At 45.0% G+C, this 14,202-nt stretch overlaps 3 protein-coding genes across 7 annotated transcripts in view; 2 read left to right on the forward strand and 1 right to left on the reverse strand.

Annotated features, from left to right (window-relative positions):
- Positions 1 to 2,567: 2,567 nt before the first annotated feature.
- pen-2 (presenilin enhancer, gamma-secretase subunit) lies at positions 2,568 to 4,298 on the forward strand. The gene has a single exon (XM_089561603.1). The coding sequence runs from the start codon at positions 2,667 to 2,669 to the stop codon at positions 2,970 to 2,972; it is 306 nt and encodes a 101-aa protein (XP_089417729.1). The 5' UTR covers positions 2,568 to 2,666; the 3' UTR covers positions 2,973 to 4,298.
- On the reverse strand, positions 4,027 to 11,861 carry Fibp (acidic fibroblast growth factor intracellular-binding protein). 3 transcript variants are annotated; one of them, XM_089561602.1, is made up of 9 exons: positions 11,580 to 11,861; positions 10,508 to 10,706; positions 9,698 to 9,824; positions 8,449 to 8,549; positions 6,999 to 7,132; positions 5,713 to 5,888; positions 4,484 to 4,570; positions 4,310 to 4,407; positions 4,027 to 4,193 (listed from the first exon to the last, which is right to left on the reverse strand). In XM_089561602.1, exons 2-9 carry the CDS (start codon positions 10,666 to 10,668, stop codon positions 4,115 to 4,117), a joined length of 963 nt encoding a protein of 320 aa, XP_089417728.1. In that variant the 5' UTR covers positions 10,669 to 10,706; positions 11,580 to 11,861; the 3' UTR covers positions 4,027 to 4,114. The 3 variants fall into 3 exon arrangements, with proteins under 3 accessions (XP_089417728.1, XP_089417726.1, XP_089417727.1); XM_089561600.1 differs by lacking the exon at positions 11,580 to 11,861 and adding an exon at positions 10,909 to 11,551; XM_089561601.1 differs by lacking the exon at positions 11,580 to 11,861 and adding an exon at positions 10,767 to 10,905.
- LOC149330884 (uncharacterized) overlaps positions 11,308 to 14,202 on the forward strand; it is a 41,522-nt gene continuing 38,627 nt past the window's right edge. For all 3 annotated transcript variants that reach the window (XM_089561596.1, XM_089561597.1, XM_089561598.1), the window contains exon 1: positions 11,308 to 11,894. In XM_089561596.1, coding sequence (XP_089417722.1) covers positions 11,517 to 11,894 — 378 coding nt within the window. In that variant the 5' untranslated portion in view covers positions 11,308 to 11,516. The remainder of the gene's footprint in view (positions 11,895 to 14,202) is intronic.

Here is a 14,202-nt window from a genome sequence, read left to right on the forward strand (position 1 = left end):
TGCATGCTATTGCTGGCACCACCCACTAGTGTTCATGGAAGGTCACTAATGTGTCAGCAGGTGTCAGAAACTGTTTATGGCCTTTATATGCATACATTCGTTACTTTTGCATTTTATCTTTTCTCTGCTCTCAGCTCAATTTTTTTTTTTTTGTCCCTTATTCCTGTTCCTTGTGTGCAAGTCTGGGAATCATACCAAGCTCGGTTGACATCCATGCCTTTCATTTATTTCGCTCAGTGACTTTTCTCTGTTTTAAAGGACTTCACTGCTATTTGTGGAGTTCGTATTTCATGTGCTGCACCCTTACTCCATTATGCAAGCTAGCCTTGGGGCTTAAACTACCTATGCATATTGCAGTAAGATGCTGTAATGTTAATAATCCTGCGATGGGTTAAGTACACCTGCAGCTTTGGGAATATTTTGCAAAGTAAACAACACCCTGCAGTTGATCATTCACCAGATTGTGCCACTGTGAAAACATAACCCATAACAGTGGCTCAATGACTCTGCCAGTTTATGTAGTCCACATGCTCAAGTCCCAGCTGCAGCAGCCATTGTCCAATAGAGGTATACAAAAAGCGCTAGTATACAGAGGTTTTACTGCACATTGAAAAATCCTAGGCATCCGGAAAAGGTCGAGCCCAGGTGCAGGTTTCATGCATAACATTAAATATTTAATGAGGAAGGTGAAACTACAGTCCAACCCGGATATATCGCTCTCGAAGCAGATTGCTAAATAGTTCAATATATCGATAATTCAATAAATGAAAAATGGCAGTAGATGAGCTTATCTATAACCTAGAAGCACGAGTACTCTGCTTCCACGCTAGTGACTACTTTCTTGCAGTGATGTGCCTCACGCCAGCATGCTGGCAGCGCGCCGGTCGCTCCGCGTTAGGCCTAACCTGCTTCACATCGAAGCCGCAGCCTATACTGTCGGGTGTCTAATCCTTTTAGCAGCACTCTATAAGTAGAATGATTGCTTACTAAAATTAATGCACGCATGGTTTCCGCAACGCTTTCGGTAGCGAAGCAAACGAAGCACACCAGATAGGCGAGGGTCGCCGCAAGTCTTTAGTTATTTAGGTTGGCTTCACTGCATGACAGCCATGGCGCGTGGAAAATGAGTGCAAGTGATCGAAGGCCACCTCAAGCACACTCCACATTCACCTCGTAACACATTTTCACTCTGCGCTAGCGCGCTGCCGGCAGGAGCGCAAGGCCGCGCTGCCGACCCATTTCCACGCGTGTTCACAGCGTCGTTAGCTAGGATATACGCCAATTGCAGAGGCGCGGCCTGCAGTTCGATGTGTCGATATGACAAGCGAAATTCGGGTTCAATATATCACGCGTCTTTCCTATACTTTTACAAGGAGTAATCTGTGTGTTCGATATAGCCAATAATTTGAAATATGCCCACAGTGCATGACGCCAAAAGAAGGTGCACTGGGACTTGAGAAATTCACGAGATGTACGCTTACGTATTTTGTGGCAATGCGAATTACTGTGACAGCTGGGGTTGTGGGAAATCTGATGCCAGTTGGAGTGTTTAGGCACGGGTGTGTAGTTGGAGGTAGGGTGTTGGGGCGTGTGTCGATGTAATGCGGACGGAGGGTAGAGCCTGTCAGCATGAAGCGCTGCACCTACAGTCTAGTTCCCTCTCCTTTTTTCTTCCTCGCACTCCGTGCTACGACGACGCCGTGCAACCGGGAAAGGCGGCTTTGACAGCTTTCGCTGTAAAACGACCAGGCCAACAGCTGCATGATGTGGACAGTTTTAATCAAGCGGAGGTTACAGGATTGGTGGAAAGGAGCGTGATGGGAGTTTAGATGAGAAGAGAAACTTGTATATGTTAGGAATTAATATGTAGGTTGCAGTTGTCGCCGCGATACGAAGGGGATTTACGTCTGAATTTCCAGGGCCGTGTAGGGGTCGTAAGAGAGCTAGCTCTTGCAGGTGTCAGAGGGGACGGCAAGTGCTATATCTTTTCGTTCCTGCGGAGGCGGCAAGAGACGCACTTTGGCGACCGAGGGCACACGACGAACTCTGGACTTGGAGCTTCACGTAAAAAAAAAAAAAAAAACGCATTCATGGCAAAAAAAAAAAAAAGTGCAGTTTTCTTGTTGAAATGGCGCATTTATGGATGACATTACAGAGTAAACGCGCGAACAGTGTTTTCATTAGATTTCTCAGTCCAGTTTAAAGGCACGAAATAGCCACCCCCCCCCCTCCTTTTCTTTTAAAAAAAAGCAACAACAATACGCACAGCAACTTAGCGTACACCCTAACGTTACTAGAACAATCTAGGAGGCGTTCTTTGGTTTGGAAACGTTTTGGTTGTTCGCTATAATGCTTTGCCTTCAACGCGGCCCTCCAGGCCTTTGGTATAGTTAATATCCTGGAACTTACTTCCTCATTTCTTAATACAGCAAAAAAATTAGGCGATTTCCTTCTCTCTTGAAGGCAAAGTGAAAAGACCCGTCACTTTGCGCTATCACCATCGCCATAATGAGCATTATCTAGCCGTTAGTCACTTTCAAGCCAATCCGGTCAGCGATTGAAATCCAACGTGATCCAAGGTAATCTGTCATCCGCTGCTGTTCGTTCGTCCAAAGTTCGTCTCCGAGCTGCGTGTTTTCCTCACGTCTTGAAACGTCGAGGCGAGAATGGACCTGCGAAAAGTCAAGGACGACGAGAAGCTGCGGCTGTGTCGATGGTACTACCGGGGCGGATTCTTCGCCCTCCCATTTCTGTGGCTGGTGAACGCGATCTGGTTCTTCCGGGAGGCATTCGTTCGTCAGCCGTTCGAGGAACAGAAGATGATCAAATCCTACGTTATCAGGTCGGCGATCGGCGCTACTCTGTGGGCCATCGTGCTGGTCTCTTGGGTGACGTACTTCCAGCTGAACCGAGTCCAGTGGGGCGCATTCGGCGACGCCATATCTTTCATCACGCCGACTGGAATACCCTGACGCCCACCACCGGAACAACGACAGATCTGCGGAAACCGATGCGCGCTGTCTGCATCAACTAGAAGTCCTGCCTGCGAACTTGCTGTTTTTACGTTCTTGAGTGAAGTGCGTGCTTCATCATTGTGAACGGTTCCTTGTGGCTGCCTGCAGTAAAATGATGCTGCTGTGTCACGAACTGGTTGATCAAAGCGAGGCTGGTCTTTGCTTTGGCAGCCAGCGCATGTTTTGTAATGGCCGATTTTAACTACTGGAGTGACTGCGCATTCCAAACTGAAAGGCCAACTTCTCCGACCATGCTACAGGCTGCTTGTATTTATTCTTTCAAAGCTGTCAACTCAAAATTAGAAAGCGTACTACTTGAAGCTTCCAGTTCTGAGTAGTCATTAGTTTAATTTCCAAGAATTCATTGATTGATATGTCTTAAGGAGTGAGAATTTCTACACACAGCACTGTTGCTACCCTAGAAAATGCCAGATTCTAGGTTACTGTTCTCACACTACGACCAGTCTTATCTAGGCGGCAGTTGGGAAAAGTTATAGGTGCACACGGTTTTATCAGTTGCAAGAAACAGCGCGCAGCAGTTACGACAGTATGAACGGGCAATACCTAGGCTATCTGCTGGTGCCACTGTGGCAACGTCTTTCTATGGGTACTATGTCCCTGTTGTCGAAAAGATGCCGAGACAGTAGACACCTTAAATTAGCTTAGGCTTGTTGGTTATGTTAGTACCCACAAGAAGGCAATATTACAAGGCAGTTTGCTAGGACCCGGCTCAGTGGTTAGCATGCTCGGCTACTGAGCTGGACGATCAAAGTTCAATCCCAGAAATGGCGGCTGTTTTTCAATGGAGGTGAAATGCAAGATGTGCTCATGTGCTGTGCAATGTCAGTTGATGTTAAGCACCGGTTAGTTGAAATTAATACAGAGCGCTTCACTACAGCATCCCTCATAGCCCCCATGAGTTGCTTCCGACATGTTAAATCCCGCAATTTACAATTTGGTTTGTGCTGCTTCACTCCGCTATGAAACACATGTGTAGCTAGACGATGCAATATTTGTTGCATATTTTTATTATTTCTGAATGTTCTCTGCCAATTCATTTTCCTGTTGCATCATCATTACAGCATTACATTTGGGACAATTTATGCCGAGTACAGCTTGTAGACACACTTTGCCATTGTCTCCATGTATCGCATCCACACTTCATGAAGATGCAGGTCTCTGCAAAGAAAAAGCAAGCCTGCTGTAGAATTTATTACAACGAATAAAATTTCACACGACTGTTGCAAGTAGAAAGATAAAGGTGATTTGAAATTCTGACAAAAATGTGTTCCTACTGTGCAAAAGTGACACTTTGGGGGCTCTTCACAAAGGCATCCATGACTAACTGCAACTCGTCTACGGTCCAGTGAGCAGTCCTGCAAGGTTCTATGATCTGCAAGGCAAAAGTCTTTAGGATCAGCACCAGTTTGAAGTTGTGCCAGCAGCTCTGGTTTGCAAGGTACACATACCTTCTCAACGATATCAATGAAGAAATCTCTCAGATCTTTACTGTGGTTCAGCCCGTAAGCAATGTTGACAAGTGTCCGCGTCAATGACTGCAAAGATAAAACAAGCATAAAATAGCACAAGCCAAAATACAGTTGCCAGTTGTCATAGCTTCTGCCTTCCTATAATCTGTGGGGCATCATCCAAAATGCTCGTAACCATCAGCACCACATACAATTTCGCACAGAAACCCTCCCACGCCATTTACATTTGCATAAACACATCGGGGTATTAACTGCCGCAGTGGCTCAGTGGTTATGGCGATCGGCTGCTGACCCGAAAGGAGCGGGTTCGATCCTGGTCACAGTGGTTGTATTTCAATGGCAGCGAAATAATAGAGGCGCATGTACTGGATGACGTCGGTGGACGTTAAGAACCCCAGGTGGTAGAAGTTCCCAAAGCCCTTCACTACGGCATCCCTCATAGTCAGAGTCGCTTTGGGACATTAAACCCCCATAAACCATAATTATTGGAGTATTATTACCGTTTCCAAGAGTGCCAAGAACAGCACCTGACAAAGCCACGCAGATCCTTAGCTGTGTTGTTGACTAGGGCAAGGTGTGTTGGACTATTTGGTTATGCATGCATACTGAACGAAAACAGCGCGTGGAACAAGGACACAGGAAAAAAGAGGTGCACACGAGCACCAACAACTTAATTTTATTTCAGAAAAAGGCGTATAAATAGGCAAAAAGCAAGCCTGTTTTCTGCCTATATGCTATTGCCCTAGCAAGCAAGAGGTGGAAAAATGTGGACTGCTGCACAATGGCCAGGAATCAGTGTGGTTGCATCACCAAGTAAAAAGATTACAAAGGAGGGCTCGAAACTGAAGCTAAAAGTGGCCCTTTACGCCATTGGTTCTTTTCACTTCGCAGTCTTTTTACTTTGTCACGTGACTTCACTGATTCACAGCTATCGCACAGCAATCCACATTTTCACACTCTTTGCTGTTTCATATTTATACACCTTTTTCTGAAACAAAATTTCAGTTGTAAGTAATGTTCATGTGCGCCACTCTCTTCCTGTGTCCTTGTTCCACATCCTGTTTTCTTTCGGTGTGTTTATTGCTCCACCATTTATATCGTCCACTTCAATTTGAAGCATTACGCAATAGCTGTCTCACAAATAGCGAATCGTCACAGTGATTGATACGTGATAATTTTATGCTTCGCAGATGGTCAGTAAATCCCACCTTGAAATTCGACTCCACGTCCTGCAAAGTATGTTTAGAAATCTGACTGCGTAACGAGAACAGCACAGAGTCCTTCAGTCGGTCAATGTGGTCCTTGTCGAGAAGCAGTTTCATCTCGCGCAGCTGCTGGAGAAACTCGCGGTCCATCTCCATGCCAGATTCTTCGTACTTGCAGTCTGGAACAAAAAAAATAGAGTCTACCAAACAACTCTGAATGTACAGTGGCATCGCCAACACACAACATTGGATCTAAAGACAACGACGACCCCAAAGTGTGAGGCTCTGGCAGAATGAACGCTAAGACTGGTCTTTTTTTACACTTCCTCAATAATCTCAATCTGACCCGAAGAAATCACTGCACAGGCAAAACACAGTTTCGCAGAGCTGCAGGATCCAAGGACAGTGTAATGGGGTGAAGATAGCACCAGCAATAAGGCAGGATTCCAAACTGTTACGTGGCCAAGTGATTATTATTTTCAGTGTTCAACTAAAACAATGTATTCTGGATAGAGGCCATTCAATGCTTGCAAACAACAACAGTTTTGTCCCAAGATGCCACTTCTTGTCATAAGCCAGCTACATGGCAAAGCAAAATTTCTGAAGTAAAGGCTTTAAAAAGTCAAGCCTTTAGATATTGTATCAGGTAACTGGGGTCTGCACACCCCTTTTTTATGCCCATGATTATCGGAAAAAAAACAGGCTCAGTGTTTGGAGTGCTCGGCTACTAACCCGTTCAACCCAGGCCACGGCAGCTACATTTCAACGCAGGCAAAGCACCAAAGGCACCTGTGTGCTGTGCGATATAAGCGCACATTAATGAACCCCACATGGTTTAACTTAATCTGGAGCCATCCATTACGACGTCTCTGTGTTCGTCTGGACATTAAACTCCACAATTTACTTTTACAACAGAAAACAAATGCTTACACTGAATTCTAGAGGCTCGTGTACTGTGCGATGTCAGTGCACGTTAAAGAACCCCAGGTGGTCAAAATTTCCGGTGCCCTCCACTACGGCGTCTCTCATAGCCTTAGTCGCTTTGGGACGTTAAACCCCACAAACCAAACTAAACCGAAAGAAAATAACAAGGTGTCTAAATCACTTGTTTGAAACAGTGGAGGAAGAGTTAGAATAGAAAAGATCCAATTAGTGACAAATCTGCGAGCTCTTTATACGGAGTCAGTCAGAACCAGGTGGCCTTGTGCGCACATTACAGCAAGCATCTGATGCTTGCAGCTAGCTTGAACATGTAATGATGCTGGGCAAATGGAAACTCGAATGCTTACTTGGGTTCCTACAACTCCACAGACGGATCATGTGGTCAGCGCAGAAGACAAAGTCTTCTAGCCGCAGGTAGCCAAGCTTCTTTTTGCCAGTTTCGAACCGGTTGTGAGTTATGTAGACAATGGCAGCATACTTCCTGCAAGCAACCAATGACATCAAGGTACCATGAGGGGCTCAGAAATAGCAACTGTTTGAGGCCTGAATGACACTGACAGCAATAACTAAACAGCAAGAACTCAGCTGGTGACCACTACAGTCACAGTGAGTAAATGAACTCTGAAACAAAATTTTCAAACAATAGATGAATACCTGATCATTTCTTAGCAGTGATGCCATAAGGCACCTTCAGCTGGGACCTGGTTACGGTTTCCATGCTGTCAATACATGGGGAATACCTAAACGCTCTCACAGAACAACCATAAAATTGGTCAATTTGGCACTGATTAATCCAAAATTCAAAGTTTAGGTCATTATTCACGTTAACTATTGAGGGCTGATGAAAACATACAAGAAAGTTGCTGTGCAAGTCTGCAATTCATGGGCACTGCCTCTATCTGTCTGCCTCCAGAAACTAACCACAGGACAAACTCGGACTTGATTTGGAGTTTCATGACTAGATGGTTAAAGTACTCAATGCCTCTTCACACACCATCTAGGTGCATAACCTAGCTCCCCTCATTTACCAAATGCAGTGCCTGCTTTTTGTCAAGTAACCGTTAATACAAAGCATGCAGCAATTATCATATCTTCCTTGTAGTTAGCTATCACCTGTCAAGAGTTGGTGTACTAGATTATGAAGGCATAAATTTGAAAGCTTTAACGCCCACTTCTTGCAACAATGCAGCTGAAGCAAAAAACAACTTAAAAAAAAAAAATTAACCACATAGAGCAGAACATTTAAAGCAGACAATGCTGACGTCCTCACTCTTAGTGTAAGCTGCCAGCAACTAGCACTTTTATAACAAACTCAGGATTAATAAAATAACTTTATGTCCAGTACAGCTATCTCAAGTTGTCAATATTGTCTACTTTGCCTGCATTAACATGTGCGACTTAATTTTTACATGCGCATTCATTGCATAGCTACAGCATTATTGAATTAAGCCCCAGGACTTTAAGTTTGCAGTTCTTTCAATATAATAATGAAACGTGTAAAGATGCTGCTTCATAAGAGACACTAACGCTAAACTTTCCTCTCTGATGAAGCGAATTCATCCAGAACAATGCAGCAGCTGCCTAATGAAAGCCTCCTTGCACACTTCGCCTGTGCTGATAGAAAAACCTACGTTAGGCCCACAAAGACGCGTCCTTCTATCATTGGGATGTTAACCAACATGCATTCAAAGTGAACTTCACATTACTCTACCCATGAATGAAGGGACGCTCAAAGCAGGATACAAATTGAAAAGCAACCAGGCTTCAGAGAACTGTTCAAGGGAAATTGGCAGTCACCTTGTCAGCTCTTCGGGAAGCAGGAAATGGGTCTGAATGTTTTTTGTCAGAGAACCTGGTAGCTCTTCGACTACCTTGTAGACTCGCTTGATGTTGTCAAACTGCAACAATTTGAGCACACGCATAGGTTACCCTCTTAGCTGCAGCTCTAATAATTTAGGACAATGTTTACTAAAGTCAGCAGATTTAGCAGAGGGGGGTTTAAAGTGGATTATGAACTTAAAAAATTAATATCAAATTATGCCCTCAAACCATACCCTGCCCTCCGTTCTGCTCCACATAGACACACGAAAAAAGTTCGCAGTAGAGCGTTCGGACATGTTTTTGCAAAACAAGGGCAGGCCATAGCTTCAAGGCATGACACTGCCAACAAAACACTCTTCACTGTTCTTTGACATCAACTTCACTTTTACACAATGCACATTCAGAGTATACGCTGCAAAGGAAATCAGTGACACCAGTGCACATATCAGGCAACTTAATAATGAGATCCATAAAGTGTGTCTGTCTGTATGCTTTTCTTGAGATGTTGTGCAGTGATACCCTCACAACACAGGTCAGATGCCGACTTGCTACGTTCACTACAGGGCAAAGGCCTCTGAAATGAAATCTGACGCTGGCCAGAATGATTCTGAATGTGCTGCATATGTCATAAAACTTATTGACAAAGTTCTAGGATTGTTGAAAAATTAGTATCGTAAATTGCAGGGTTTGACATCACAGAGTGATGCTGGCTATGAGAGATGCTGTAGTATTGTTGTTGCAAGAGTTTAAAAAGCCTTGAAATAGGTAATACAAACACATGGTGGCGTGCCATTCAACTAAGTAACTCTACCTCATACTGAGAAATCCTGCTATGACAAGAAAGTTCACTTTCGTCTCAAGGCCACTCATTATGACTACGGTCAGAATTAAGCAGACTTCAGTACCAGTTTCGTGCATTACTGTTCATGAACTGAAACAGAAATATTTCTACTGTTGTGGTAACAAATGGCTGAAGGGAACCTTGATGGATAAGAATTGTGGCAACAGAGCTTAGGAAGCATTGCCATACAGCATTTACCAGAACAAAAGCACATACGATACAAATCCCTCATATCTGAATTACACACTGAATTACACACTGAATTACACAGGCAGTGTACAAGACGACATTAGCCACTAACTTAACATTGTAGTCATTCAATGCGCTTTTGAAAGAGAGCGTGGTGCATTACACCTTTAAGTAAACCAATACTGCATCACAGACCTGACGCCTACAGCTCTTGATGTCAACACCAGTCTTTTCACTGACTTCATCCAGGTCTTTTCGGTTCCGTGAAGACAGCTTCTTCCCAAGGAACTCTCTTACCACATTTTGGTCAAAGTCATAGTACCTGAATAGAAACATTCAGTCAAATGCACCCTCATGTCGACAAGGCTCAGATCAGTGCAAAAAGTAAATACACTAAGAAGACTTCAGCCCACTGGTTACCTGTAGCAGCACACTACAGTATTTTCTATGACAAAAAAAAAAAAAAAGACATGATTCAGTCGCAAAAATAAAGCATGTCAGAGTTCAGCAGTTTAATACAGCTCGAAGTAATGCAAATGCTGCAAGTGATAGACACAAAACGCATGAGGGAATATGTACACTCGCCGTCAAAAGTAAATGGAAGGCGACTTTGTCAAAACGATTTAATTTCTTTAAATCTAAAGCATAATGGTCCATGTTTGTTGGTGCACCGTGCAATTCGCAAAATCACAATTAGGCTGCACATATATATATATTCAAGGATGCATGAACTGGGGGGGGGAATGATTACATTTTTTCGTTAATATTGCCTTCCATTTACTTCTGACGGTACCTCTACATGTGTTTTGGCGCCATGTAAGAACATTTCGAGCAAAGCAAAGAATGATGTTGGCATTATCTTTGTCATCAGATTTTTGCACATTTCACCAGAATTTGGAGGTAACTGCAATCTGTGATCCTGCACGCTCGAATAACCCCGAAAATTTTGCTCCAGCCCCCGTGAGGCCAACATACTGCACCGTGTAATACATTGCTAAAAGTTACCTCGCAATCAGCATTCGCTGAGTTTGTGGCGCCAGTTGGAATGTCCATTGCTCGGCAAGGTGTACGGGGCTGTGCAGGAGCCTCTCAAGCATCTGAAGTGTTCGGTAGTGATCCAAGACATCGCTCTTGAGCAGGTCCAAAGGAATGTCCGTCTCTTTCATCCGTTCATTGTAGTGCAACGTGACGGCTGCATCTTGAGCTGAAAACACAGAGCAGTATATTCTAACGACGCTGGACACATGATTGTTGGGTTGTTTACCTGTAGTTTGTGTGTTAAAACACTTTTCACATGCACACATCTTATAGGCAAGCACTCATGAGATTATTTTGAAATAAGAAAAGTTGCTCCGTGACAAGCAATGTGCGCTCAGCCCGGTGGTCAAACGAATGCTAGATCGAACCTGAATAGCCCTCAAGCCATAGCTGGAACACTTCTGGGTCAATCAACGTGTTGTTTCCCACAAAAACATCCACTTCGGCCAGCATAAATGAGCCGGGAGATAACCAAACACAGGGAATGTATGCAGCTCACTACGCTACACCGTCGTTGAAAGCGAAACCAAAATACTGCAGGGAGAAGGTGTGGTTAGAAAACTCTCTCCTGTGCATCCCGCTTAATCTGGCCCGCTCCAGATCGCAGTGCTGATCTATTTTCAATTCTTTCGCTGCTTGTCCCCACATTATTGATGAATATTTATTTTGACAAATATTTTTCCCTTCGTTTGATATTGAATAAATTGCAGGGTTTTTGAAGGTGGAATTCGAGCAAGCTGCTTGCTTTACGCAGCCGGAAACACTGAGAGACCGTCGCGGCCGACGCCATTGTTTAGTGCGTGGTGCGTGGTATTTGTAGGTTCTCCGTTCGAGATGAGAAAACGATTGCATTGTGTACACTTGGCGCAGCACCACATGTAGCTTGGACTCGGGCGTAAAGTGGACTCGACGCGGTCCTTGCGGACCCCGTCACAGGACTCGCTGAGAGAGATAAAAAAGGAGGCCCAGCGAAGACATGTCCGGACGGCCCTTCCGCGGCGGCCGGCGCGGTGGTGGCTACTTTCCCAGGGCCCCGTACCGTGGCCGGGGCCGGGGCTTCAGGGGAGGACCCTTCGAGGGCGGCCGGGGTCGTGGTCGGGGAAGGGGCGGCTACGGATACAACAAGCGGTACGACGACGATCGGGACCGCGACCGGGACAGAGACAGGGACCGGTACAGCAGGGACCGGTACTACTCGAGATCGCGTTCGCGCTCTCGGTCGCGATCTCGGTCCCGCTCTCGATCTCGCTCGCGCTCTTACTCGAGGTCGCGGTCTCGATCGCGCACCCGCTCCAAGACACCGCAGAGAGAGCCGCGGACACGCAAGCTTCCCACCAAGAAGGAGCTCCAGGAGGTGAGTCTCCAGTTGAATGCATAAATGCATGGATGCCTTGTCATTCCTCCATTGGTGCAGCTGAGAGTAGCTTTCGTGTTTGATTAATTTCTCGCCTGCTGGAAATATACTTTTTCCTCTTTCTGTCTTGAAACAGCACTGCAAAAATTCAAGTGCCATATGCAAGGTGGTAGTCGGCAGTACTTTGGGTATGCAATTTTTGCGGTCTTATTATTGGGCCGCTTCATGGGCTTCTCACTGTGTCAATTGAAGTCGGTAGTAAATTGCAAAACCCGCCGCGGTGGCTTTGTCGCTGTGGGGCTCGGCTTCTGTGGCCGCATTTGGATGGAGTCAAGGTGCAAAAAGCGCCCGTGTGCTGTGCAATTTCTTCACTTAAAAAAAGGCAGGTTGTCTCATATGGATGTCGCTGTGTGTTATTTCCAGCTGTTAATATGTTTGATGAAAGAAGCTAATTTGTTGCCTTTAACGACCCCACGTTGTTGTTGTTTGTTTAGAAAGCCCCGGGCCCAGTTTAATGCTTGTAAAGCACTGAGGAGTTCAGTAAGTAATTTTGCATAGTTGGCAGAATTAGCCTTTTGTTGTCATTCAGCACTGTTTGAGACTGTAATATAAAGCATTGATGCCACCTGCCACACTGGCGCTTCCACAAATCTTTGGGTTGCAACAAAAGGCCATTTTCTGTGGCCACCTGTTAATACGGAGCATCGGGAGCACTAGGGTGAAAATTAGTAGACTGTATCCTCTATCGGTAATTCAGCCGTGCTGAATATGTGACGTGCTCTAAATATCGGGGCATATGATGAGCTTAGCCGCTGGAAAAGTAGAGCAGAGCCTATGCTCACAGCAGATACAAATCGGTGCTTTATCGTTTTGCCACTACTGCTATGAGAATACGCATTAACCTCTCCGACTGGAGCCCAAGAAAAGTTGAAGCGCAGGAAAAAGACTTGCGAGAAGTTTTAAAGAAGATGCCTACTAGCTTTTCTAAGTATACTAAGGTGCCTCCTATTAATTTCTCTTCTGACTGTTGACAGTGTGCTTTGTGTACTTTCACCAAACATTGCCTCCTGGTGTGGTCACTATATTTTTGAGATTATTGAAAAATGTTTCGAATCATTAAGAATGTTTATATTAACCTTATATGAATTGAATTGTAATCACTTGACGTTTCACCGAATTTGTCACCTGATTCAGCTGCTGCTAGGAATCGGTGCTCTGTCGCTTTCATCAGTTGTGCAGTGGTTGCTATTACTAGCGTCCTGGCCCCACTGTCTGGCCTGCTTCTGTCACACTGCTCAAACTTCTCTTTGCTGTTCAAGGGCTTTAATTTAGGTCTGTGAATTTATAAGCCCGCACTTAAGTAGATGATGAGTTTTGCTTGTATGTTGAGACACTGTGCACAGTGAGACTTAGCGCGGAACACACGGGATGAGCATTTGTCCCGTAGTTCTTCCTTCATTCTGTGCTTTCGCGCTAAGTCTCCACAGCGCAAGTTTTCCTATGTTTCGATGTAAAAGGTTGTTTGGGAAATATGTTCCGGGTGTTCAGATGCTGGCATGCATATTAGGCATGCATCCAGTATTGCGCCCTTTGTTGGGCTGCAGCACACATGTTGTCCCACTTCCTTGAAGAGCCGCCGCGGTAGCTCAGTGGTTATGGCGCTCGGCTGCTGACCCAAAATACGCGGGTTCGATCCCGGCCGCGGCGGCTAGAATTTCTTTGGAGGAGAAATTCTAGAGGCCCGTGTACTGTGCGATGTCAGTGCACGTTAGAGAACCCCAGGTGGTCGAAATCTCCGGAGCCCTTCACTACGGCGTCTCTCATAGCCTGAGTCGCTTTGGGACGTTAAACTCCATAAACCAAACTAAACCAAACCAAACTTCCTTGAAGTGCCAGAAGACTGACGAGGGTACATCTGTGTGCTAGTTTTTGGGTGCTGAATACTACCAAACCATCAAACAAACCAATCAGCATGTTTTTCCTTTCGGTGATAGTCCTCCCAGATGACGTGTGTGCTTTCGTGAGCGTCGGTACACAGTTCAGCAAGGCCCGTTGTGGTGGGAAAATTAAAGTATGAAAAATAGTATAGCTTTTGGGCCTTTTCCATCTGTCAGCTGGCTCATAATGCTTCTTGAAGAAATTTTCAATTCTAATGCAAGTTTTCTTATGCAGCATTAAGACAGATGCTGGTACCTACCACTTTTGAGGTCTTTGTAATTTACAAAGTCATTGGTACAGATATGTGCCCCGTTTTCTTCGAAAAACAGTGGCCGAAAGGGCTTGAAAGTGATGTGATTCAATATCTGGA

Source organism: Amblyomma mixtum, chromosome 9 (genome assembly GCF_055824585.1).
Source record: "Amblyomma mixtum isolate Tamu chromosome 9, ASM5582458v1, whole genome shotgun sequence".
In the NCBI taxonomy this organism is placed as follows: domain Eukaryota; kingdom Metazoa; phylum Arthropoda; class Arachnida; order Ixodida; family Ixodidae; genus Amblyomma; species Amblyomma mixtum.

Bases quoted from the DNA above. Each gene is read 5' to 3' on its own strand.
- pen-2 (XM_089561603.1), top strand. From the start codon at position 2,667: ATGGACCTGCGAAAAGTCAAGGACGACGAGAAGCTGCGGCTGTGTCGA.
- Fibp (XM_089561600.1), bottom strand. From the start codon at position 10,993: ATGCTGGCCGAAGTGGATGTTTTTGTGGGAAACAACACGTTGATTGAC. The intron at 8,550-9,697 runs GTCTGTGATGCA...AAATTGTTGCAG, and splicing joins TCAAGAGCTGTAGGCGTCAG to TTTGACAACATCAAGCGAGT. The intron at 4,571-5,712 runs GTGGGATTTACT...TTATCTTTGCAG, and splicing joins ACGTGGAGTCGAATTTCAAG to TCATTGACGCGGACACTTGT.